The sequence below is a fragment of the Accipiter gentilis genome, chromosome 15 (genome assembly GCF_929443795.1).
Source record: "Accipiter gentilis chromosome 15, bAccGen1.1, whole genome shotgun sequence".
NCBI lineage: Eukaryota > Metazoa > Chordata > Aves > Accipitriformes > Accipitridae > Astur > Astur gentilis.
The window spans coordinates 17,251,010-17,278,184 of record NC_064894.1 but is presented as its reverse complement, the minus strand read 5'-3'; the positions used below and the strand labels follow the sequence as shown (position 1 = coordinate 17,278,184).

The window sequence follows — 27,175 nt, the reverse complement described above, 5'->3', positions numbered from 1 at the left end:
GCGTCATTCTCTCCACAAGCACCAGTCATTAGTGCCAGCAGATATACTTTATAGATGTCTGGCTTTGGTTTCAGCATCATAACCAGATGACAGTGAATCATACTTTATAATTTATTAAAAGTGTTTGAAAAAAATACTTTTGCCTGGCTCATTCCCTCTAGCTTTAATTTGTTTCTTTGGAAACAGTTATTTCATAGCTTGTAGCATGCAGCAAAGACAACGTGAAAAATATGAAATTAGGAACTCTTCTCACACAGGTCCTTTTAGGAAATTATGGTCATAGAGTTGGACTTCCGAACATGGTTTGTGGGTGGCCAGCTGGAGTTGTCCCAGCTGCAGGTTATTCTGTGTCTTCCAGTAAGAATGACAAATAAATTGGTATTTTGCAATAGCTTGGGAAAAAAAAAAATTAGTTAGAGATACTGTAAGGGAGACTAGAGAAATAGCTTAGACTAGGCATCTAATTTTTAGGTGAATTTAGGTAAGGTGATTTCTATATGGAGACTCTGGTTAAGGACCTTTTAAATAATGTCCTGTAATTTAAAAATATTTTATAAATACCAGTACCTTTCAAAGATGCTTTGTGTTGATTTGTATAGAATAAGACAATTTAAAGTTAGGAATTCTTTCAACTGCATGAATAACATTCCTCCAAGCCTAAACCAGGGGTTGTACTATGGTAAGGATTACATTTTGGTGAAGGAATGTAGAAAAGCGTAGATATCACACAAAATCTATGCAATATAGACACTACGAAACTGGCAATGCCAAACTCTCAGTACTTAGATGAAGACTGCATACGGTTTTAACTCAGTTGCATTCCCTATGTACATATGAACTTCATGAGACTATCTTCAAATATTTGATTGCATGTTACTTTTTTTCCCAGAGGATCATTCCTCTTTCAGCAGTTCCCTTTTTACCTTGAGCACTCAAGAACCTCCTGTCTGTATCTTTAAGCAAGATTCAGCCCTGGGTCAACTGCATTGCAGGAAGGCTTTGATCTCACCTCCCATTTATCCTAGACTGATATTTCTAGAGTTCCTATGTCCATCAAACCTGTGTTTATTTTGAACACCTTATGGTTTTCAAAGGCAAATATGGGTAATTGTGTTGATATTAATAAATTAAGTAGCCCATTCGACCTCACTGGAAAGTAAAATTATGAACAATATATTTTTGTTGACCGTAAAATGTTTAGTTTGAAATATCTTTGTGTTGAGAAACTTCCCTTGACTCTAAAATAGTGATTCTGAGAGCGTACTTATTTCTGCGCAGTTCAGTTTTGAGGTCTGCTCTATCAACAGTGTAGTTGGAAAACAATAAAGTAACTATGTCAAGTAATCATATTCCTGTCTTCCAATCTATTTCAGAACCCAGAAGATATCTATTCCCGATATCTGCATCTGCAGTCTGGCTATAGCAGATTTGGTTCGTATCATTGGCATGCCCTTTCTCATTCACCAATGGGCACGTGGAGGCGAGTGAGGCCTCGGCAGCCTTCTTTGCACCATCGTTACCTCCCTGGATGCATGCAACCAGGGTACATGCAGTGCCATTATGACTGCAATGAGTTTGGACAGGTACATGGTTTCACATTTTCATTCTGTACCCCAGGACAATAATATCCAATTGTGTTTATGCAAAGCTGTGTTAATTCAAGAATGAGAAATGCCATCAGTCATGGTTAATGATTTTTTAAAAATGGCAGGAATCCTTTTCTGATGTTTGTGGAGGTGGCACAAGTATTTTAAGTCTCACTATAGCATCACATTATGCACAAGGCCTTAAGCGATCCTAATCACCACCACTGTTACTGTTCTGGGACTTATCTTTAGAGGTGCAGCTTCTAGTAAAGGCTTAATGTCATTAAAACTAGATTTGTTTTAACCATTCTTGTTTCAGATAAAAAATTGGCTTCCAGGCAGACTGCAGAAACCTACTGTATCTGTTATTTTTAAAAACCTTTATTAAAATGCAGTAAGAGTAGAACAAGAATTTTAGCTTTTATCATAACTACAGATTTCAAAATCAGCTTCTGTATGTTCTTGATCTTAAGGAAAAAGTGACCAAATTCAGGAAAGAAAAGTCTACTTTGGACGACAGAAGTCTTCTTTCATATGTCTGAGAGAGTATGAATGAAAACAAAAAGACAAACTTTCCTGCATAGCACGAGGCACTGGTCAATCATTAAAAAGACTCTAGGGTAAATAAACAGAGTCAGTGGGAAAGATGGTAGCTATTGAACTTGTAACATACAAGACAGTATGCTTCCGTGGAAGTGGAATGGAGAAGGAGAGAAAAATTACCAGAAAACAGAAAGCAGAAAGTAGAAAACGGAAAGGTATAAATCATTTTGAAATGGATAAAGTATGCCTATCATAAAGAAGCTACACTAATGCATGATATTAGAAGTCTTACTTGGTTGACATGCAGTTAAAAGAGTCAAGAAATTATCAATTCTTGTGAAGTTCAATTTTAAAAGCTCTGTTCTCTTTGCATGAGAGTAATGTGACAAATGATGGTCTTTTCCTACATTCCTAAAGAATTTACACACAGCAGTATCTTTAATCTTGTTCAGGAAAAAAAATTTATGCAAATGACAGTAAGTATTAAGGCAGGAAAAAGACATGACATCCTAATGAGGAAAGACAGAATATCAAAAACTGGTATAAAAAAAATAGTTTATGTCTCAAATAAAGCCTTGTCTTAAAATAGACATTTGTTTTTTTCCAGATTACTGAGGGTAAGCCTGTGCTTTCTCTTCTATTTTCAGGCAAGATTTTCCATCTCAAATAAACTTGCCTAGGGACAGCTCTTCAAATTACTTCTCTCCCATTTGTTTTATCACTGCTAATACCAATTATGACACTATAGCCAAGAGAGCCAAAGGTTTTTCAGATAACAAGCTCCCAAACTGTTTAGTGCTTGATTTTCAGTAAAGCACCTCTGAATTCACCTGGGAGCTTACATTAAGTGAAAAGATTAAACCAGCTATTTTGCAAAAAATCAGCAGAGTTTATCAGACTTTGTTTGACTGTAAAATCGTCCCGCATTCCCAATAAAAACAAGAAACATAATTACGCCTTATTAAATGCTACATCTAATGCAGCATCGGACAGCTTCGTGTTCTGTTTCACATTTCTCAAAAATAAAAGCACTTTTAAAGGAAGACAGGAGCAGGTCAGACCTGGGAAGACAATTCCAGAAGAAGCCTAAACTGAATAAAATGACTACCACATGCAAATTAATATATGTCATATTGCTGGATAATGTTTTCATTCCCATAAATCCTCTGCTTCGTAATAGGAGTGAACTATGTCACGCAATGGTCCAACAGAGACTTTAGTTTTTCAGCATTTCTTTTCGCAAATCAAATTTCTTTATAAGGTCTGAAGAAGTGGCAAAACCAGCTGTTCTCTCCATGGAGCTTTAGGGGTCAATTTATGAGGGGTACAATGTATAAAAGCTTGCTTTTCATTACTCACTTTAATATGAAATAAAAAATATTAAGGAAAGCTGTAAAAACTATGCAAGTTGAGTAAGCATATTAAAATTTATGAGAAAGGTTCCTAAACTGACATCAAACACATTTTTTTTAATACAGATTCATGTTTATGCCACAGGCAGACATTACATAAATTAAACCTGGATGAAACTTTGGTTGCAGAACTTTTGTCCATTGGTTAAAAGAAAATTTCATAAGAAGCAACTCACAGCGCCTCCTCTCTGTATGAGGATGCACATAGGTACACATGGACAAGAATCCTAATACAATTTACCCCCATGTACTTGAAGAGTAAATCTGACTGTTCAACAAAAATATCACGATGCAAATCTGGCCTAAGTGAAATCAGAACTGTGTACACTGCAGACAGCATCTCCTTGAGCCCAAATATTGGTATACTCTTATGTTGCAGTCTGTGGTGAGACAGGAGACATGGTGACATGGGTGAAAAGGGGGTCCAGTATGATGTCGTACACTAATGTCGTTACTTGGAACATTTCAATAAGCCACTTGACTTAAATTGAAGATGAACATTGCAATTAGCAATGTTAGTGACTTCTTTAAACTGGCAAAGGAATGCTGTGGCGTAGGAGATTTAAAAAAAAAAAAAAAAAAAAATTAGCCAAGACTTACACATTCAAAATAACTGATGCAGATTCAGCAGTCACATCATTCCTTATTTCTTCATAGCACACAAGATACAGCTGATAAAGCCTGTGCCGGGTTTTCTTTCTGTGACAGGAGGCCGTGAGGCACATCGCATTCCCTGTAGCGTCCATCCACTGGAGCATGTCACAGAAAAATGCCACTCTTTGGGTCCCTTCTTACAGAGTGCACCTACTTTGACTACTTTTTCTACGTGCTTTGGTTATAAGAAAAGGTGTAATCCTCTTGATAGGGGTTCAGTTGCCTATGATCCAAGGCATGCTTTTGGTATGGCACAGCTATACAATCTTGTCTCAAGTCTCCTGAGAAAGTTGCTAAATGCTAAGCTGTGCGAAAGTAGCTAGAGTAGAACCATGTGTGCTAAGAGAGGTAAGGCAGATTGAAGCCAGAGACAAGATTATTGAGGTGGCGACGGTTAGCAGTTCAAAGGTTCAAGAAAAGAAACACTGGCACAAAGAGGTATAAAATACTAACGAAAATCAGGGAGTCTGAAGATGCCCCTTCATTCCCATTGACAGTTGTCCAGCAAAGACTCAAGGGTGGCATACAGGGGTGGTAAGAGTACCAACGCTTAGTCTAGGAGCTTGCTAGTCCTAGCTGTCTGTTTTCTATTGTAATAGCCAATAAATAATTGCTTTTTGTGCATATCCTATTTGCAAAGTATCTCTGTGCATGGGAAAAGTCCCCTGAGCAAGCTCCTGAAATCCAGGAGTTACATAGGGTACCAGTCAATTTTGAGGGCTGCATAAACAGTTATTTAGCCTAACCCCTTAAGGCTTCAGGCACATAAATGGAGAGGTGAAGCTGGGCAGATAAATCTGGAGTAAGTAGCTCTGTGACGGCTGAGAAGAAACAGGCAGGTGTTCCAAGTGTTTGCAGCAGCCGAGACTGACAGGCATGGGAAAATGTGTTCCTGGTTTGCCCATTGTGGTAATGTTGCACTAAGAAATATTTACCAAGGCAGTACGACTGGTAGGGTGGGGCCATATCTCTATGAAAGTCATGGGCTTTCAGTTATTTAAAACCAGAACCACTTGATTTGCCATGGACTAATCCATTTACTCACTCTTCACACTCCTTTTTCTGTCGCTCCTTGCTTCACTTCACATGCAGGCACAAACACCCTAGCCAGAGGAAAAGGTAAAAGCCCTTTCTTTAAAAGCTCAATCTTCTGAACAGCCTTCATTTGCTTTTGAGTGTAGTACACTTTGCTGCCCCTTGGGGCAATCCTAACAGCAGTACATTTTAAGCCAATTCAGATCATATATTAATAATTAACATTAATCAGGAAATTTATACTAATTAGTCATATCAATAATAATAACAGTGTCAGTATACTATATTGTGACAATATGCAATACATAGTAATAATGTTAGACCGTAGGATGTCCAATATGACAGGTTAAGATGTGTCCAGAGGCAGGAAGGAAAAAAGTGAGGAAAAGCCCAAGCTCTAAGACACATTTCCCCTCTCCTTGTCCTATATGCATGACAGAAGTATGACCAGATGTTTACAGCTTTGCTAGAAATCAGACAAGATGACATGCAGTTAGCTACAGCATTAACTAGGAGTGCATGCTCCCGTGAAATATTTTCTCTTTCAAAGAGTGACCGTGGCTTCAACGATCATACCATGTACTTTGTTGATGGTTGGTCTCATAGTTTGTGAATAGTCTGTGCCAGGCAGATGGATATTCCTCCCAACAACAAGTCTGGCAGAAAGGTAAAAAGAAACGTCGTAAAAGGCATGGGTAACAGGCACCGCATAGCTTGTACCTTTTGAGCGCTCTGCAGGCTCTGTCACTGCCTCCTTCTCCAGCTCTCTGTGTCAGAGATGCAGCTCAGACACTCCCGTTGTTGTTTGTTTCAGGTAAGTATTCTTCAGACTTTTCCCAACAAAAGACTCTTTTATTACTGATAATTACTTTGTCAGATGAGGGCACATGTCTGCCTTAAAGTTCCACTCTCTGTTTGAAGTGGAAATTACCCCTTGTTTTCAAAACAGCATGTTTTCCCAAATGCACCACTCATGTTTCATTTCACAAATTTATCATCAGACAATAGGCAGGTTTGAAATTTACATCCAAACTGAAACAACCAGTAGAAATCCACTGCTGAGAAAGAAAGGAGACAAAAGCTGCTTGATAATGTTTAGGGTGAGATTAATTTCTTATTGTCTGGGGAAGAGGAAGTCAGAACACCAGCAGGCTGGAATAAGTTTGAGTTCTATCAAGAAAAAAGAATAATTTACACTGAATTGAATTTAATTTGTGCTGGTGTGTTTATTCCATCCAGCCTAATATTTTCCCTTTCATCTTTAAGTTCATTAAATGACTTTTTTCCTTTGCTCAGATGAATATTAAAAATGACAGTTAGAAACCCCAGGAAATTATCCGTTATAGTCACATATCAGTATACAAAAATGTCCAGCAAACTAATTGATCCAGAAAGTGTGAAAAGTCATCTTACGATACTTGGGGAAATACACTTATATGCAGGCCAGATTTTAAGGCATCGTTAGTAACCTGCCCTTTACTTTGTGAGAATCCTACGAAAATTCAGCTGCGTATCCAGGAAAACAATGTCCACGCAGCAAAAGGAGCCAGGATCAGCCAACGCATAGGCAGTGACGGGCGCCTCTGGAGCTGGAAGATGTGGATTCCGTACCCACCACAGGCTCGAGGGTTCCTCTGCACACGCCATTCCTTCCCTTAATGATCTTCAATGCCCACTAGCGCAGTTAGTTTTATTACAAACTACATTAGTCTGATAACCGCTAGACCGCAGCTGCTATCAAAACGAGTTACATTCACTGGTGATAAGTTCTGAGCTGCGCTGGGCTCTGGCCCTTTGAGCAGAGGCAACATCATCCGTTAAGCCACACGTCGCATGGTGCCTTAAGAGCCTCAGCCTTTTGCATTGCTAACAGCCCTCTCTCTGAAGCCCTGTAGCCGGCTTTCTGCTGGCAGCTCCGCGCCTGGTCACCCAAGCTGCCGTGGCAGCCTTTCCCAGAGCGCCTGGGGCAGCCCTTTCCCCTTGTTCCCACGCTGTGGGTCTTGCGCTGTTATCCTCCCAGCCCTGCACCTGCAAACCCAACAGCGCTGTTACGGTGGGTTCTCGTGGGAAGTGACTGCCAACAGCGTGAGAATCGCCCCTTCTTCCCCTCCCCTTTCCTACCCTGTGGTCAAAGCTTCTGGTTGACATTAGTGGACCCAAGAACACACATGCCCCAAACTTAAGAGCAAGTCGGTGTGCAGCGTCAGCAAAGCGTGCTCTCAGCTGCACCAGCAGCCTCATAGGCAGGAGCAACCGGTAAGAAATGAGTCTTGATGAAAACTATGTTGTTACTGTGGAAAAAGCATTACAGGGTGAACCACGTACTGCACTGGAGAAGAGACCCAGAGAAGGATGCTTGCCTGGACCCCCCCCATTGCTCCTCTTCCACTCTTGTCTCCTTTCATTTTGATTTTTCCCTTAAAGGAACTATATGCCGCCAGCTACAGACCCTGCTAATAAGTCTCTGTGCCCATGAACCTGTCTCAAAACACTTTGTGCAATACATAGTTACACACTCTTACTGAAAGAGCAAATAATCAATGTTTTTACAGTTAGGTACCTTGTGAGCTGAAGCAGATTGAAACAAAAGGGAGATCTCACAGAAACCTTCCTACTAAGGAGAAGCATATATAAGCATTAAGGAGTTTTTGTATCACCCAACTGTAGGCACCAGCTGAAGTTCAGCCTTTCATTAACGGGAGGCAGTAGGCTTCACAGGGTGTACAGAGAGCACGACACAGGATGGAAGATCATGTCCTGTCCTGGCAGCCAGCGGGAAGAGGGGGGCCTGGTTAGGTGCACTTCTTACTCCATGTCAGCTACTAATGTTACTTTTCTGTGCCTCCCCCATGCGTCCTATTTCCATCTCACACACTTTCATTTTCTCACGAACGCTTCCTTTAATTCACAGTTTATTCTCTGATGTTTTTGTAATGTCCATTATAACTTTATTTGGCATTAATTCTTTGGAAACATCGCTACTGCCTATTTCAAAAAGAGTTGTAGTATTGTTCCCTTACTTTGCACAGAGATGTTTGCACCACTTGCAAATGAAAGCAAGCTCAAAGCACACATAGTACACCATGCTTACATGCAGACTAAGAGGTCAAATTATGTGTAAAGCAGGAGTAACCACAAGTTTTAAGAACCTGAGAAGCCTGTAAATTACTCTCAATTACACAGATCCTGTAAGAAGTATCAGTGTCAGAAGCTATTTCCATGAGGCAGCCAGTGAAACAGGAGAGGTAGCTGTACCAAGTATGGTACAAAGTAGTTCTACCATTGCAAATGTAGAGGATTTCTGTTCTTTCTGTCACCGTCATGAGAATTGAGAATAAATGCATGAAATTAGACATAGCTTTTTAAGATATCATATACCAGAAGAGCCTTTTGCTGATTCTAGCAATAATGGTCATTACTTTAACCTTATTTACTGAAAAGAACTTGATTGTTGCAAAGCTTCAATAAGGAGAGAAATCTATTTCATACTCATATTCAAGCAAGACTGAAAATTATTTATTATCACATGAAAAACGAATCTTTCTTGATCTTATGCAATGGTTCCTAATCTTCATTGGCCCAAGGGCAACAATGCCAAGCAACTGAGGTGCTGCAGGCACCTTCTTCTGACAGGCTTGTGAACCTGGTCTGTTCACAAGAAAAACAAGTACAGGACCTCGAGCAACATCCCGAGGTCTTGCAGGCAGCATGTTGCCAGCACCTACAGACAAGGATCCTCTGATTTGTATCAGATATTTACATCGTATAAAATATACAAGTATGGCTATGTATTTATAGAGATACAGCAACGCAGAAAAGGAATGACAGGTTTTGAAAGTTATTGCTGTCCAGTTAATGATATTTCTGGTTATTTACTGGTACCAGTACTGGAATATTTGATCCACAGTCTAATTAATCTTGAGCTTTCGGCCTGGAGAACACACTCTTCAGCAGTCAGTCACTTGTTAAGCTTCTGCTCTCAGCTGCACTGAAGAAAATTCACAGCAGTGATCCTGGTTTTAGTAGAGTAAATGTAGAATTATACCAGGATATCTGAAAACAAAATGCAATGTCAAATTTGCACACATTGCAGTTGGTATTATAAATGCCTCTCTGGCTTCTTGTGGTTTTAACAATGTAAATCTAGAATATCTCCACCAAACTCTGTTCCTTTCTTTCTAATACTTTAATCAACCTAATACATATCTACACCTCTTTTTCTTTCATAAAATACATTTAAGAAGGAATCACATTATTATGAAGACTGTTCCTTGCAGCCTTTTAATTGCATTTTTTTCTGCATTTTTCTCACTTCATCTGTGAACAACGTAAATAGAGAGAGAGTCATTTCTAGCTAATGTATAGGTTGAGAGTGGTAGAGAGTTAGTCTCTTATGTTACTACCTATTTAATGGCCCTTCTTCAGAACACACAAAAAATACTAATTCCTGGGGAAAAAAAAGTCTTCTGCAAGAATGATGAACTTTTCAAATCAGCTTTCTTATATAGCTGAGCACAAGCACTGTGGGATTCCACACGTAGACGATGACCCTTTAGAATAAGGATGCTGCCTGAGGCAGTACCTGGAACCATCTTAACATTCATATTACACTAGCTTGGACTGTTTGGTTTGGTTTGGTTTGGTTTGGTTTGGTTTGGCTTGGTTAGTTTTGTTGGGCTGTCATTTTTTTCTGCTCTACAAGCACTAAAATTCAGTGAAAATTTCACCAGTATTTAAATATTTCTCATTTTTATCCTTTCAACTTGTACAGGTTTTAAATACTCTAACATGAAGTCTACAGGATGTAATTTGGTAGAGAAGCTACTAATAGTCAATCACCAAGAAAATTATTTCCAAGTATGGTTTAAATTCCTAATAATTTGTCATTCTCATAGCAGCTAGTAAATCACTTATTTTCAGTTAATTTTAGAAAATTACAGTTTCAAAAGATTTCTGTGCCTATGATCTGGAGTTTTCACTCTTTTTAAAAGAAACTGAGTCAATCTAACTCCCCCAAGAGAGCTGTGTTTCACTCCTACTGCCTAAAACACCTCCAGCATTTTGCATGAAAAAAGGCATGTGTGATATAGTTGAAGAGGCCAGAATGAAATATCTGATAGGCTGGTCATGAAATAGAGATTTTCTATCAAAAAAAAAGCCCTAAAGCTTCCTCCCTCCTTTTTTTGTGTAAAATGTTGACATTTGGAGATTTCATTTAGCTGTGTTACTCATTATTAATTGAAGAATTATGAATTGATAAATGGATGAACTAAGTTTTCTTCATGAGTTACATCTCCCCCATTTCTCTTCAGCGCTGGGGTTCCTCACCCACCTACCAGCTCCTGCTGCCAGAAGTTAGGTTCTTCTACCTGTCCTTTTGCCTGTCGTAGGGAGCAAGCTGGTGGGCATGGGACCAAGGCAGAACCATAAGTCTCATCACCCACAGTCTGGGTGGTAATGGGCACAGATGCCACCAGCAGGGCCAGGACCTCTGTGGTAGACCTCTCATAACATATCGGGGGGAACCGTAACTGATCATATCCTTAAGCTGTCAGCAATGTGATGAAACTCACCCCTCTGCCAGGGTCTTCACCAGGAGATCCTGCTGACAAGAACTGTATCTGTGCCAGCTGGCCTGTGCAGCAGCAAAGTGAGGTCGGTTGGAGCTGGTTTCTGGTTGTCTCAAGTGGTTATATCACCTCAAAGCGATCGCAGGGCAGTGCTGCAGCTCCCTTCAAAGGACTTTGCAGAGCACAGAGAGTTTGACAGCCAGAAAGCAGTACCAAGACCCAGGGCAATGGAAATTTTCAGCCTCTGTAGCATACTGTCTGCACCCAGTACCTTTTAACCAGGCCTGTGGCTGATCCCCGTATGCCAGATTCTGCATGTGCAAAGGATGGAAAGAAAAAGGAAGAAATTCATTGTTAGGTTTCTTTACCTTTGTTGAATTTATTCTAAGATGATCTGATGCTATTCTTCCTCAAAAAGTTGTTAAACTGTGAATTAATGGTCATGTTAGTAGGTAGTCTGATCTCATCTGGAAATGAAGAGGTGTACCACATGCAGGGGACTTTGTACCTACCCTACCCACTCCTGAAAAAAATAGAGGGAAAATACACTCCCCTTTAACATCCCTTTTTTATGACATGTGAATTGTTGCATCTGACATTCTGCTTTCAGCTCAAAGATTGCCCTCTTTAATCCATTTTGATCTCATGGATTAATGTTCACCCTAACATTTTACAAAATGTGGAGGTGATGAAACAGAAGTTGAATGTGCTTTGTATCATAAGCCACTGCTAACTGAAGGTTACTTCTAAGGTAGTAAAGTCTTTCAGTTGTATCTTCAGTTATGTGGAGACTAAACATTAAAATTACAACTATAAAAGACTTGAGCACTCTTAGAGCTCAAATATTTCAGAACATTCCATAATTTTTTTTAAATAGCAGTCTTGCCTATATTAAATTATCTCCAGTCCTCTTCCAGAACTAATTGCATCCCAGATTTTGTCTCTGCTTCCTTCTTGTATGTCTGTTTTTAAATTCTCTCTCCTACATGCTAATCTACTATAATTTATTAAAAACTCCCATCATATTAATTAAATAGTGTTGTGACCAAAAGCATAATCAGTTGTAACAACACTTGTTGAATGTTAAGGGAATTGCTTCAATAAAAGCCATTCTGACATGTTGTACTTAACAGCTTTTTAAAAATACAGTTTCTTTCCTTTGCAATGGCTATTAGAATTTTTATCTTGCAGTCAACAATATTAACCTAAATATTTTGTTGTTTTTCTATTATATTGCTCTGTTACCTGCTTTTACAGGTAGCTCGCTCTTGTCCAGCCATTTTGCCTAACCTACCTGAGAACAAGATCAAAGACAATTCAATTTTTGTTTATGGGTGACATCACTTATTCTGATGTTCCCTGTGTGGGTCTACTCAAAAGTAATAAAGTTCAAAGATGGTTTGGAAGGTTACTCTTTTGATCTAACCTCACCTGATGATGTTCTCTGGCAAGCTTTCAAAGCTTCGGGGATCATCATGTCTTCAGCTGGTGTTGAGGATACCACCCATTTTGTCTTTGACATCCCTGACAGGCAGACCGATGGATGGACAGATGGATGGATGGATGAAACAGAACTAAAGGCTGAAGCTGAGCCTTGCATCATTCAAAACACTGCAGCTCAGATTGTATCAGTAATAGAGAGGCAGCCCCAGAAAGATCAAGTTCAGCAAGACAGCTCCCACATAACGAATGTAACAGTGAAGGACTTCTGGTTCTCCTTACCTTCTCTTGCTGCATTTAGGTAACTGTTGTTCACAAATGGGATCTCATTGCCCTTTCTGACCTCACAGTCTGTCATGTTTGGGCGATAGAGATCACAGACGAGATTAAACTCTCCTCAAATTGCACACATGACTTTCCAGTATCTCATGGCCAAGCAGATTCCTGCCTATTTGTTGAATTCAAGCTAGCTTGTTGATCGATGACTAGCAAGGGACATAAAAGAAAATTTTAAAAACCTTACATAACAGAGAGGAAATTTTGGCTGATACTGGGTGTTTTTATATTAGCATGTTCATTTGGATAAGGAAGGTATTTTTGGAGTGAGTATCCCAGTTGTCTCTAATTATCACACTTGAGTTCACATTATTCAGCAGTCTCAGAGCACATGATCTGTATTATTTTCAGGTGAAATCAGACTGGAAAAAGTGCTCTGGGCACTCGGTGAATGGACTCCAACCACTGTTGTGCACTCAGTCCTCAATCCACAGGATCCAATTAGAGAAAATTCAAAGTTAAACTCCCTAACATGAGTATAATGGGTCATGTCCTAAGCACCAAGTACTTCACTCTACAGATTTTCACTACTCATTTGTACTATTTGATAATGTAGACAAATCCTAAAATACTGTATTTGAGTCTTTTTTGTTCCAGCCTCCTTTCCCCCTCTCCCCCTCCAAATGAACTGCAACCAGATTTTTAAGGGAATTAATTCTAACTCCGGAGCACCATAAAAAGACAAAAAATGTGTAACAGTACAGAAGTTAAATATTTTCATGTCAGCAAAGCTTGATTAAATTCACTGCTGAAGTCTTAAGGTATTAGTAAAAACAGTCCCTGAAATATGACTATTTTCAAGAACTTATGAAGGACATGAGACCCCCCAATAGCCTGAAAAAATCAGAGAAAATAGGAGAAAAACAGGGTTGAAAGGGTTTCGGGAATTCAGTCTAGTCCATCCTGTCTCAGATGGCACAACCAGTTGTCAGAGGCTTGTTTAGTTCTACATTAGAGTTTTTAACACAGGAGTGTATGAAGACAAGCAAAAGGAGACTCTGTTAATACCATGAACTTCAATAACCAGAAAGTTTAAAAAATTATTAAGCTCTCAATCTGTAAAGTGATAAGAAAAACTCTATGTCTATTTGTCAGGAACAAATTATAACTTAACAATGCAATTTCCTTCTTTGATGGAAGTTCTCCACTTGATAAAGAACAAATAGAAACAAGATAACTTGAATTGTAACAAAATACCTGCAAACCAGCTAAGAAAGATGGTGGAGATTAGATTACACTAATGATGCAAGAATGGTTGAAAAAACTGCTCAGAAGGTAGTCATCACTGTTCTACTATCAGAATAGCAAAATATCAGGGGACTAAGCAGACTGTGTCCTGCATAAACACTTGCAGGAATTTTCACTAATTATATAGGTGCTGAAAGAAGCGCGCACACACACAGAATTTGGAAAGCTGAGAAGTATAATTTGTAGTTATCTTCTTGTAGTCAACAATATTCCTAGAAGCGCTGAACACAGACTTTAATACTTAAAAGTACTTGCAGCTCTAGGTATTTGCTGTTACCTAAAACAGGCTCCATGTATCTCTAACCAAGAATTGCAAATCAGAGACCACTTTATGAAACATGTCACTTACATTTTTTTACACCTAGGAGATGGTCTTTGTGTAATCACCTTGTTTGTTCTTTTTGCATTTTGTTGTACAGGCATATGCTTTATCTTACTATAACAACTTTCTTTTTTCCTTTACCACTGATATTTATTTGGTATACTTTAATTTTATGTTACACATGGGAGATGTATTAGCAAAACAAGAAAGCAGGAAAGTAAAGTATTATTCATGCTTCTTCCTATTTCACATGCTCTGCTCAGACTGTCAAGGTTTTACGTGTAACAGGCCAAAAGGAACAGTGCCAGGTCTGGTCCCAGTCGCCATGCCCCAAGGAGCTGCAGGTTGGGTGCCTCCAGGCTGCATTGCCCCTCCTGTGGGAAGGGGATTTCCAGGCCCCACAAGGATCCCTAGCCACTGTTCACAGCCTCGGGAAGTCTCGGCAATAAAAGAAAATTGACACATGAAACAGATGAAATACAATTTCCCAGTTTCCGTGACAGCAGCTTCTCATCAGCATGTTTTAGTTCTAGGACTACGTGCTTTGGATTTCAGCTTGTACCAATTTTCTGTGAAAAAGGAAATTGATTTCCATTTTAGTGTGGTTTTTAATTCCTCAGGCAGGAGGATCATTTGCTTCTTTGCTCTAAGTCTCCTTTAAGCTCATAATAGTCATGTTTTAACTGGATATTTCTGTTCCAGTTGTTAGCAAAAAAAAATAATGTAGTCATAGATGAAAAGGGATGCAAAGCTGTATAGCTCTCATGCTGAAAAAGAGTAAGCAATTTTAATGAAAATAAGTGTCAGTAGTTCATCCAATATACATAAACAATTCTCAGTGGCTCCTGTATGTGTGTGGCACAGGATCAAATTCAGCCTAAGCAGAAGAAACAATAATGTGCAAACAACAAAAAAAATGAAGTTGTTGAGAGTTGGCCTTTGTTTGCACTGTAGGTGAATTTGGTCTCAGACAACTGCCATTCATTAGTACACTCAATCCACACCATCATTTTCCCACCTTGACTTTCCATACTAGGGATCCTTCTTTGTTTTGCAGTTACACCACCAGTATCGCCAGGCAAAGAGCCATGAGGTTCACTAAGATGGTGCTTGCTCTGGCCAGTGTGTCTGTGGTAAGTGCTGCCCCATTCCATGTGATCCAGCTCATGAATCTTCAAGTTTCTCAGCTGACCCTGACTTTTTACGTGAGCTACTACATCTCCATGTGCCTCAGCTACACCAGCAGCAGCATTAATCCCTTTCCTTACATCCTGCCTACTGGGAACTTCCAGAAGCGTCTCCGGCAGTGCACAAAGGTGGAAGTCAGGATGGCAGAACAGGATGTCAGCATCATCGAAAACATCCTCAAGTCAAGTTTTTGAAAGGAAGGTCCTCTTCCAAGAAAAATGCATTATCTATGTGTAGATTTTATTAGTTGCAATAGATGGGCCTGGGTTCACTTCCTTCGTGAAAATGTAACTCAGAAGTGGCTTTGTTGCTGGAATTGCATCAGTGTCAAGCTGATGTAAGAAGAGGACCTACACCACTGTTTGAAAGGTTAGAGCTCCTAGAGGAGGGATTCACTGCAAAAATATTCTTCATTACTGTGCCACTGCCTTCTTTTATGATAGTTTGTACATAAATGAACCAAATGTATGGGGACAAAAGTGGATTTTAAAAAACTGTAGTCCTCTGGGTAGTAAGAAGATAGAATGACTGTGGCAGGCATTTGGGATCTGACAGTGTGTGAAGTCATGGAAACTGTAAGTTAATGACCAAAAGAGACTTAGTTGCTGATGACTTAGAAGGGAGTAACTATTGATTTTTATCCTATCTATAGCTGTTTCATCTGGCACTCACTTCTGCAGCTATTAAAGTCAGGGGAGAGACAAAAAAGGCCCTTTTGGAGGAAAACTACTTTTGAATTAACCTTTGTACATATTTTTGCAAAGAAGTGAATTCACAGTGTGCATCATTGGAAGTTATTAAACCTAAGTTTTGAAAAGAACTGTGTTTCAGGGCTATGTCTTTGCTTCTCTTTTCTCAAAATCCCTGCTTCCAAGACAGCCCTGAGAAGGGTCTTCAGTTAGTTGTGAAAGAGCTCAGTGCTGGTCTCACTATGAGGGCCAGAGGAACTTGGTGCTTGCCCAGGATGCACTCTCACTCATTTTAAAAGGGGCAGAAGAATACCTGCTCATTCTCAACACTGAATCTATAAGATTTCTAGTAGTAGGATGTAATCAAGCAATATTATTAGGACCTTGCTAGCTAATACAGAAAACCGGTGAAATAAAATATCTGTTGAAAAATCTAATGTTCTTGAGAGATGTTCACAGTTTTGGTGTTCACCACACTGTGGGTTTATCTGCATCATGTTCCTTTCTCAGACCACTTTCTTATATCTCAAGACTTCACTTATCACTTTATTGAATGAAGTTAACATTTCACTAGGACCAGAGGTTTTATGGCTACAGTATTCCTGTTATTCAGAGACCTGATGAATCTGAAACACTTAGGATACACCTCCTCACATATGCGTTTATCTATCTCCCGTCTTGTTGTCCCATGCCAAATGGACCTTTTATTCATTTATTTGCAGCACTGTGGGGGTCACACTTTGTGATCCCACTCTGTGATATGCCAGCCCACCTTAGGATCCATGACACAGGCAAGAATCAGGGGAAGGCTGGGCTGCACATTCCCGAAGTGGATAGAGGTACTGCCCTGTCTTCTCCTGCCATCACATGGCATCTGCAATCTCATAGGGTCTCACACAGAGAGAAAAAGGAGTTTAAGGGGTTTGAAATCACTGTTCATAGTGTAAAGATAACTTTATATAGAAAAAGAATCATAAAATGTTTGTGATGGTGTTATTGTAACCATAGTCGTCTAAGGGAATACTGAAGGTAAACTTTATGAGTGGAGGAAATATCATCATTAAACCCTACAGGTGAGCTGCAAAATTATAAGATTTCAGCATGTAAGGGTTTGTTTGAAAAGGTTGTCTGCTTTTCCCAGCTGTATGAATTAGTCTGTTAAAAGTATTATCTCTACCTACAGGCTTTGTCATTAAAAAGAAATAAATAAACTAATTAATTAACAGTCTCGACACAAGGTGCCTTACCAAGTATTACAAAAATATGGCCCTGCTAAGTGCAAGTTAGTTAGCTCGCTGTTCCAGTCTGTGCCTGCATGTGTCACCTTGCCTTCTGAGTTACAGCTATGACTTTACAGGTTTCAGCTCTTTGTCTTCTTTTTTTTCCTCTTTTTTTCCCCTTGCCTGGCCTTTTGAATCAAAGCAGATCACTAGATGTGAGTTCTCCCCCCAAAGGAGATTTTTCTCAAACTTGTTTACCTGTTCAGTAAGTTACTTCAGTTATTCAGTAGCTCAGGATACGATATTAACACTTATAACAATGATAAAATAGGGTTTTTAAAAGCCTTGGTGTTCTTATCTTTTGCTTGTCACACCTCCACTCTTAAAGCCTCTATGCTTCTGAGGTCATAGCAGCGAAACAGAACCACAGAAACACAACTTCATAAAATGATCCTAACAACAACAAGGTCGACAGAACATTGAATGTCCTCTTGTCTGGGACACTAATAAAATAGTTTAAAGTTCAGTGTTTTTCTCACCTTCTCCGTATTGCTTTAATTCTCTGTATCTGAAAAGAAAATGGATGTATTTCAAAGACATTTGTGGAAATATTCAAACTTTTTATTTACTAGTTACTAAATTCTTTATGTTAATGAAAGTCCATAAAGGAATATGATAGAAATAATTCTTTTTCTTTAATGTTTTGGAGCATCTGATCTTGATCATGTTGTTTCCCACACAACTAGAATAAGCAGTTCATTGGAAAATAAAAACAGCCTATAGATGTGGGGAAAAAAGGAAGATATTGAAATCTACTGAGTTTTAAATAGCTCTAAAAGCTGAAAAGTAGGTGATTTATCAATATGTCTTTCAGTGAAAATAGTACTGATGAAGAAAATCTGAATCTGAAGGAAGAATGCTATTGTGTGTCAAGGGAAAAATCACAGAAGGCCACGTAAAGGTGAAGTATTGCTGGAATCAAACTGGAACATTGAGACCATTCCCTGCTGGTGATATGTATTTTCTGTGTAGTTTTGCTGCTGCATCGTCACATGTAACTATAAGCTACACAAAAACTATAATTTCAAAAAGTTTCTTTCAAGATACTTACTTGCAATCTGGTGAGTAATATTTGTGTACAGACAAGGGGTACACTCATACCTTCAGATAATTTTTTTTATTATTTATTTTGCTTGTCACACTTGTTTAAAATGCAGCATTTTTAATTGGGACTCTTAACATTGTGCTGCAACCACCATCCAGTTCAGTATTTCAAGTTTTTATTGTATTTGAACTTACGGTAATAGGTTGAGGGGGAAAATATTCAGTCATTAAATCAGATCGTTCCAGCGGAGAGTTTCCAAACCATCAGGAAGCCAGCCCTGACTGTACTCCAGGGCACTGTGGACCTGAAACCGCTTCCAGAAAATTAAATGTCAAAGCTTTGGGATTTAATAACGTATCACCTGTTACATACATTGTGATGACTACTATAATCCCATCATCCAGTCTAAAACACTGCCTGCATGAGCAAACTGGATGCCTAAGTGAAATTGGATAGCTTAGGAGTTGGTAATGGTATGATATATGCAGCATTCCCCATCCAGTAAAAGCATTTAACAGACTTACTGCATTTTAAGCATGTAGATAGTCTCACAGAAGTCAATGTAGGCATGTGACTATGTGATTTGCCACACTGGGGCCCAAACCTTCTGTCCAAATGCCACTACCATCTGGAGATGAATTTACAGGGCATACTCAATTTAAAGGTACGTGCAGAGGTAGAAGAGAGAGAGAGGGTGTCTGTGCGCTGTTCCTAGCGGGTATGAACAGGAGGGATATAAAGGCTAGCATGCTAGTATTTTGCTTACGTCGTTTGTACTGAAAAGTAAAAAATACTAAAATCCTTAGTAAAAGTATTTTAATAAGGTCTTTAAGACAAAAGTAATGGTTTCTTCCTTTTATCATAAGTATTTCTGACATTTTTGTTCAATGAGGTTTTCATTTGAAAGAATTCTTTCCACATGGGATTTGTAAAACAATGTCTCTGCACTTCCTTGTTTTCTTGAGCAGTGCAACAAACTCTGCTGGGGGATATTCTCAGTGGTTAATAAATCACATTACAAACCGTGCATTGATGTCCTTTACCTTTCCATGGACACAGTCATTTCAGAAAAACAGATCTTTGTATATTGCAAATATTGTCTGTTCTAAATCTACTGTACTTGCAGCTCTGATTCAGCAAGATACTTAGGCACCTGCATCTGCCTATTCAGTTCATCTGGATTTAGGAGCATGTTTGACTATTTTGACAGGCCTATCTTCAGGTCTCCTGTAGAGAAATGAGAATACCAGCGCTATTTGCCTAGCTCTTTGTAAATCACGCCTTGAAGACGATGAAACTTTATCTTGGCTTTCTGATATGATGTACTGCTTTGTCTCCTGCGTGGTTTGAGATGTGGAGGGGCTTTGGCTAGCTCTGGAGCCACATGCTAAGAGGGAAGAGCGAGGACGCTTAAACCTGCACCCGTCACTTCAGCAAATTCGTTGGATAAAGCTGAAATTTGAGCAAAGATGCACCCCAGCAGATTTCAAGCCATTTGTCTGACTTAAGATGTGGGATCAAAATAGAAGTCTTGTGTGTGAGCGTGGATTTCCTGATTCCTCCACGTGCAAACACCTCGGAGAAAGACACTTTTGAACCACGCCCACTGTCAAGAAGTTAACAGCAATGCCACTGAGGGGCAGGGAGAGGAGCTCAGGTGAGGACCAGCAGTACGAAGTGTCGCAGGCAGACAGCCCTTCCCAGAGCTTCTTCCAGCCGCTGAGGGCTGGTGAAGGGTTTCTGGGCTGGGAACACGGGCTGGGCAGAAGCGTCGGCATTTGGGAGGGCTGGGCAGGGAAGGAGCTGGGGGCTGGCACCCGTCCCTGGGCTCTGGGAAGGGAGCGGAGAGAAACGCCTTCTCATCCAGTTCAGCCCTCTCCTTTTTAGCTTCAGGCCCCCAAATTCATCTCCCTCTCCATTTCTGTGATTCAGAAATCATGGCAAAGGACAGGAGAGAGCAAGAAAGACAAAGTAAGGAGGAAAACGCGATTCTTCAGTATTTGAAGAATCAGAACAGAGAACGTGGGCTTCTTGAAAGCATTCTCATTAAGGGAAAATAGAGAGAGAAAATAATTAATAACAAATGCATTCATTTAAACTTGAGGAGGGGTTTTTTCCATTTTTTTCATTAGTGGTGCTTTCAACTGCTGCCATTCATTAGACCAGCAGCAAAAGAGAACAAAAGTAACTTGAAGAGTCTCATAATCTGCTCTACTTAAATAAATCGGGGTAAAGTCTCACCAAAAAAAAAAAAAAGAAAAATTAAATTAAATCCTTGCTTTTAGCTGGAGAGAGAACTAACAGTTGCATTTCTGGGACATAACCCATTTTCTCTAAAATTTATATGTATAGTCTGAAAATTCAGTAAGCATTAGCGGCATAAAGAAAATTGAGAGGAGGGGGCGGGTCTGGCTTTTTCAGCACTGCTTTCTACACTTTCTGATTTGTGTGGATGAATAAAAAAAGCATTTTAACTACTGAAATAGTGATATACCTGCTTTGGAAGTAGAGCTATACAAGCAGAAAGAGAAATGTATTTACTTTTTTCCAATGATATCTTGTTCAGGATTCTGCTGTACAAGAAACCTGTAAGGGTTTGGACTTTAAGGCCTAATCCTTATAAAGCTACAATTACATCAATGAAATATTTAACCTTGCATTTTTTCCATCTGATTTTAGAGGGGAAAAAAAAATAATTGCTGAATTATAATCAGAGATTTTTAAAAATGTACACACTGCTTGGCATTTCCTCACACGTCCTTGTGAACACCACATTGCCTGTACTTTGACTTGTACTACAAGTAGAGAGAAGTAACTGGACTAACGTGAGTACCAGCTCTAGTCCAGCTGTAGCAGCATGGACTGCGCTAATTGGACATATTTACTGTGCCTTTTGGCCCTCTGCACTACATTAACAACAAGCTCTTTGACAGAGCATATTGGGCAAAATTCATACGACTTTTCTATTCTAGCAGAAACTCCTCCTTTTCACCGTGTTTTTACAGCATAGGGTAACTTTGTGAATTTACCCAAGTACTTCCAGCACAGCACACAGATCAAAATAGCCTTGTAACCCTTTTTCTAAGTTTCAATATTTCATTAGTGAATTCTGAAATATGAGCTTTTTTAAATAAATCACTGTGCTAGTACATTTAATTCACCTTTAGTAAGATAACTAGCCACTCGTCAGAGCTGCATCTAAATAAAAAGAAAAGCAGCACAATACATTTTCAGAAATTCTTTGCAGATCTAGGTGTTGTGAGTTTAGCCCCCAGTTTATGCATCTTAAGGAAGATTGTTACAAGTTTCTGAGCATTTATCTTTTGCAGTGGAGGATCCTTCACACGGGCAAAGCTCACAGTGTACCCCCCCACTCCATTTGCTCCAAAAATCAACATGAATTAAAAATTAATTAAAAATTAATTAAAAATCAACATTTCAAAAACTAGAGTATTTTCAGTGAGTCAGCTCAAAACTCCAATAAGTGAAAAGTTCCTGTAGCTTGAAGAACTGTTCTGTTTTACTAGAACAGGTTCCAAAAATCTTGATAACTATTTTCTGTTGAAAAATACAATCTGTTTCTTGGAAAAGAAAAAGCTGTAATGAAATTTGCTGTGAGCACAAGCTGCAAGCAGCAATAATGAACAGTGTGGTGACAAGCACTCAGTAAGTCAGTCTGTGAAAATGCTTGGTGCAATCCCAGTCTTCAAGCAGGTAAAAGATCTGTTGTGATGGGCTCAAGTGATTGGGAGTCTGCCTCTTCTGCTTTATGTTTAAACACTATTTAAACACCTACTTTCACCCACAGAGATCTGAATTTGTAAACCAATGCCTACGATTCCCCTGGGGATATGGGAAAACCATCCTTAGCTTGTGGCCACCATTACACAGCAGAGTTGAACCAGGCTGTCATCCCCCATAAAAGGGTGACTAAATGAACAATACTGAGTGCAAGTATGTAGCTTATTTGCAACTGCAGCTCAGCAATATTTTATGAATAACCTGATATAATACCTGGCCATAAGTCAATTCATACTGTATTGCATGAATGATCCTATTTACGTTAAAAGATCTATTCAAACTACTACTCAAAGTCAGTAACACTGGGAAATAATTGTTTGCTCCTATCACTATTACTAGTACAGAAAAGCAGCTTTTGAATGAAGCCACGATATGTTATTTCATGCCTCACCAACATGTAATTTAACATACTATAGTAGAAGATTTGTGGTGAAATGGGCAATAAGGTTTTGTCATCCTTCTGCTAGCATTTAAGAGCTAAGGAGGGAAAAATCTATCTCTGGGGCAATTCATATGATTTATTGTAGACATCTGTATTAGAATGAGATGAATCATACCCATTTACTGTTCTTCCACTGATCATAAAAAGTCTAAGGGGCCCGTTCAGATTAGACACATGCATCACAAATGCAGCACTTGATTAGATGAATCACACCCAATGTGTCTATTTATGAGTAGAACATGTATGGACTACCCGTATGTACTAAATATTATGCCATTTACTGCACATTTACTGTTCAGATGCTATCTTGATGACACTGAAAACAGAACAGAATACAATAGAAGACAATTTATACTAAATATACAGTTATGATCATACAACAGCTATGGTGATTCAATGTTTTCTCAAGCAAATTTTTGGGTCCTGAAAAAATATAGTTAACAAAACAAAAAACTGACTTACTATCTGTTTGAAACATTTGATCCTTGAAGGCTGGGTTTGGAAATAAGCTTGGGAAAGCAGATCTTGTAATATTGCATGTCACTTTGTGAAATGTATTTCCACATGCACGTAAAAAAGATGAAGTAAATAGCTTTGAAGAGTCTACCCAACACAAAATCCAGTGGTTCAAATGAACTTCTGTACTGTCTAGCACAAGATAATTGTTTTTAACTGAGAAAATGAATTGAATTAAATGCAAATTTAGGAAGTACATTTAAAATCTTTCGTATATTATTACATGCTTGGATGAAGTTAGGTGCATGTAAGTGTAACAGAAGAAAGGGTGCATGTCAGTCCTTTTCATCTGGACACCTAGAAATAGGCAGGCACTTTTTATTTGTTTATTTAAGTAAAAATAGCTTGACTTTTAAGAGCTGACGTTTTACACTAGTGTATATTATTATTTATGATCATCTCTAAGAGACTCTGCTGTGGTTCAGGACCTACCCAAAGCAAACAAACAAAAAAAAGAGCTAGGTATGCATAGACTAAGAAATACATGATTAATGAAAAATATTAGAGCACATGGTAAGCAGTAGTTTCAGCACCACAGCTCACCTGAAAATCAATCCACATTTTCTGGAGGTCCATTGTTAGGCACACTGAGCCTGTGAAGGTCAGACACTTCTTGCCTTGCCTCCTCCCCATTGCATAATCACAGCAACGAATATGAGAAGAGATATTCTTGCCTCTGCCTGGCCGAAGAAAATATCTTGAGTTAAAGGACCAATGCAGCATATTAGCATTACATGTATCACATTGAACACTGAAATGGTTATTTGGTTGGCAAAAATCTACCATCGCTTCCCTGCAGCTCTTTGAGAGAAAATACAGTGGCCTCTTCTGCACTTCCCAGGATCCAGCATTAGGTTTACTGATTGCTAGATTGGAGCGGGGCAGGGGTGTTGTCAACTGAAGGAGGTCATTTTAAGGGGCAGATAACCATTTAGGGTCCCTTCTCATGACTGCAGTGGTGGCAATGACAGTGGTTTCTCTGAGACTGTGTTGCTGGCAGCCAGGATAAGGAGAAGGCTTGCCCTCCCTCCCTCCGTCTTCCACCCAGGCTCTCTACAGAAAGTGCAAAGTGTCTTCTGGAGCCAAAATCAACACTGCAACTGCTTGTCCATTCTGCTACCCCACGGCCGTTCCCCTTTGCCTGTGTGGTGTAAACCAAAATGCTCTGGTCTTGGTCTTCCAAAGTACTGAACTTTCTGGGACACTTTTTGAAAAAAAGAATTTAAGCATATGCTTAGTGTTACACATATGACTTCAGTGGAGCTGCTCAATGTGCTTCAGAGCCCGCAGGTTCTGCAGGGTTCTCTCCTTTGGCGGGTGGTGCTGGTCAGGCACAGCACCTAGACTTCTGCGAAGGGAGCTGAGCGGTTTGTACCACGGGGCTAATGAGGTGCAGCTTTACAGATTTATGAGGTAAAACAAATTACCCAAAGAAAGACACTTTAAAAACGTAATTTGTGCTAATATATGCAACCAGTTGAAAAGTGTAAGCTGGTGAAGTGAAAAGAAATCCTAATGCTAATTCAGACCTTATGAAAAGCAAACTCTGTTCAGTGACAGATGGAACAAGTGTTGTCAGAATAAGAACTAATCTGCACTGTGGAGGATCAGAAGACTTACCTCAGTGTTCCTAAAAATATGGGAAAGTAAATATTGGAAAAGACTGGTAATGATTTCAATGACTGAAATGAGCATTTGGATTTGAGCAGATTGTTGTCATAAACCTGTAAGATATTTAAAAGCAAAAGAATATTTATCGGCAGTGGGATATGCAGTATATAGAAAAACCTCATTCAGACTTCCTTGTGCATCTTAAGCTTCAAGGGACAACTGTCTTGCAGCTGCAAAGAATGCTGCACATTGGATCATACTCCGTTACATTTCATCCAACTTAATGACCAGTCACTGAACCCAGTCAGGTCTGGGGTTTCCTTCTGCTGTCAGAATGCCCTGGCAAAGCTCACCAGATGAAAGTGTAGGTCATTATGCACTTGTCCTTTTTAACTGCCACATTCTGCCATATCCATTTTCTGCCATAACCATTTTTTTGTTACGTCCATTTGGTATCATGCTTTGTGAGTTTTGTGAGTTTCCTGAAATCTATAGCCAAATCTACAGAACAGGATTGTCATAAATCAGTTAGATGTGAATATTTCAACTTGACATTTGATGATAAATGGCCAGGGCATCCTTTCTCTGTAAAACTGCAAGTCGGGAACAAAGATAATTTGTGTAATTTGAACCCAGGAAAATTGTTCCTGCATCCTCACCGTTCAGCCTGGACAAATCTTTTACCTTAGAAAAATTCCATGAGATGCTGAAAAAAAAGGAGGTAAAGACAATTAAAGCATGCCCAAGTTTGCAGGGGCAGATTAGCCCCATCTTTTTAAGAGTGAAGACTTCTGACACCCTGAACCAGGTGTTGTACATGACTGCCCAGGACATCCCTGCACAGCTTGACTAGCTGGCCTACTGATAGCACTAAGCTGACAAAAACCCCACATGGACATGATTTGCAGCAGTAAAAAGGTCTTTCTGCTTTCCTGGGTTATGCTGTTTGGAGTGACTGTTAGCTATACTGGAAAATGAGTCAATTTTCCTGTAAAAGCCACAGTCCTATTAAGGAGCCTTGCTATCAAGGCAACACTGTGACACACCAGTCAAGTACTTATGAATGAAAGACAGGTCTTAACTTGTTCAAATTATTCACCTCCAGTCCAGAACAACTAGTATGTCAAAATATGATCATTAAGGTGAGAAAGAGAGGATTGATTCATGAATGAGCTATCATTTACAAACAGTAAAACAGTCTTGTTTTAGGAAGACTTAGGTTGGTCAAGCAAGCAAAAGCAGCTCTGAGAGCAGGGCATGCAGAAGTGGGGGCAGGGACGGGGGCTGGCCAGGCATCGGCACTGAGACTTTAGCATTGGACTTCCAACAGGCGAGGAGAAAGGAAAGGAGCCACCTGCCACATGGACATCCAAGACCATGTGCAGCAGCTTTCCAGAGGCTGTTTCTTCACAGATGTCTTGGGAACCAGCAGCTCTATTAATAGCCCAAACCATCTCCATCAATGCCCTGACTAAGAGCTGCAGGATGTAGATTGTAATATCCAAGTCCAAACTCAGTATTGAAGATACTTATTCAGTTTTTAAAGGTTTATTGAAGCTCCCACTTCTTTAACAAAATTTGATCTGCTGGACTGTCATTGCTCAATTTAAATTTATCACTGTTCAGCACTGGAAACCTGAATTTGAGATCTGCAGTGCAGTGTCATCTTCAAAACTGCACAATCTGTATTTATAAAAAGTATATGAGATATCGTTATGAATCTGAGGGGAAAAGTTTCTTATTTTCCCAGTGCTCTGAGCCGTGTTCAGGGTAAATCTAAATTCCCAGTCCCTGGAGCCACACTTTGTGAGATATCAGTGGGATACTGGGGACAAGATACCACTTCACTAAATACTATGCTGTCAGAGTGGAGAGAGATTTACTTCAGAGCAATTTGATGAGTGTACAAAACTAATTGGTTTTTGCCAGTTAATTTACACTATTATTAATTCTCTGTATTGCATGGATTCAGAGCTTTTTCAGTACAAAATTAAGAAAACACAGGGAAGAGGTTGGATTCCTAAATTTAAAACCAGAATGGACCATTAGACTGTTTTTTTAATTGCTTCAAGTTACTTCTGTACCTTGTGTTTGGCAAAATGTAAGTTATGTTCAACTAAAGCATTTTCCAAATGCTTTTCATATGTAGATCTCAAGACATGAAAAATACACTGCCTCTGTAGACTGTCCAATCAATGGTAACCTTCAGTATCAAAAATGTGTATCAATTCTAACATTTGCATGTATCTGATTCCAGATTTTGGCAGTTGATCTTTGTCACCTTTCTATGACACTGCCAGAGTCCTTCTTTAACAGGTATATTCTGTCTATGAGAGTATTTACAAATTTAATCAAGTCACTTCTCCATATGTTGCTTGAATAACCTAAAGGGAAAGAGCTCTTTAACTCTCTCACTGCAAAGATCTTCTTCCATCATTCAATAATTTTATGATTTTT

General features: G+C 39.3%; 1 protein-coding gene across 1 annotated transcript in view; it reads left to right on the top strand.

The window, feature by feature from the left end:
- Positions 1–15,528, top strand: part of MCHR2 (melanin concentrating hormone receptor 2) — a 40,206-nt gene extending 24,678 nt beyond the window's left edge. Inside the window, 5 exon segments of the mRNA XM_049818015.1 lie at positions 1,374–1,590; positions 12,062–12,117; positions 12,119–12,247; positions 14,244–14,363; positions 15,204–15,528. Coding sequence (XP_049673972.1) covers positions 1,374–1,590; positions 12,062–12,117; positions 12,119–12,247; positions 14,244–14,363; positions 15,204–15,528 — 847 coding nt within the window.
- The last annotated feature ends 11,647 nt before the right edge of the window (positions 15,529–27,175 follow it).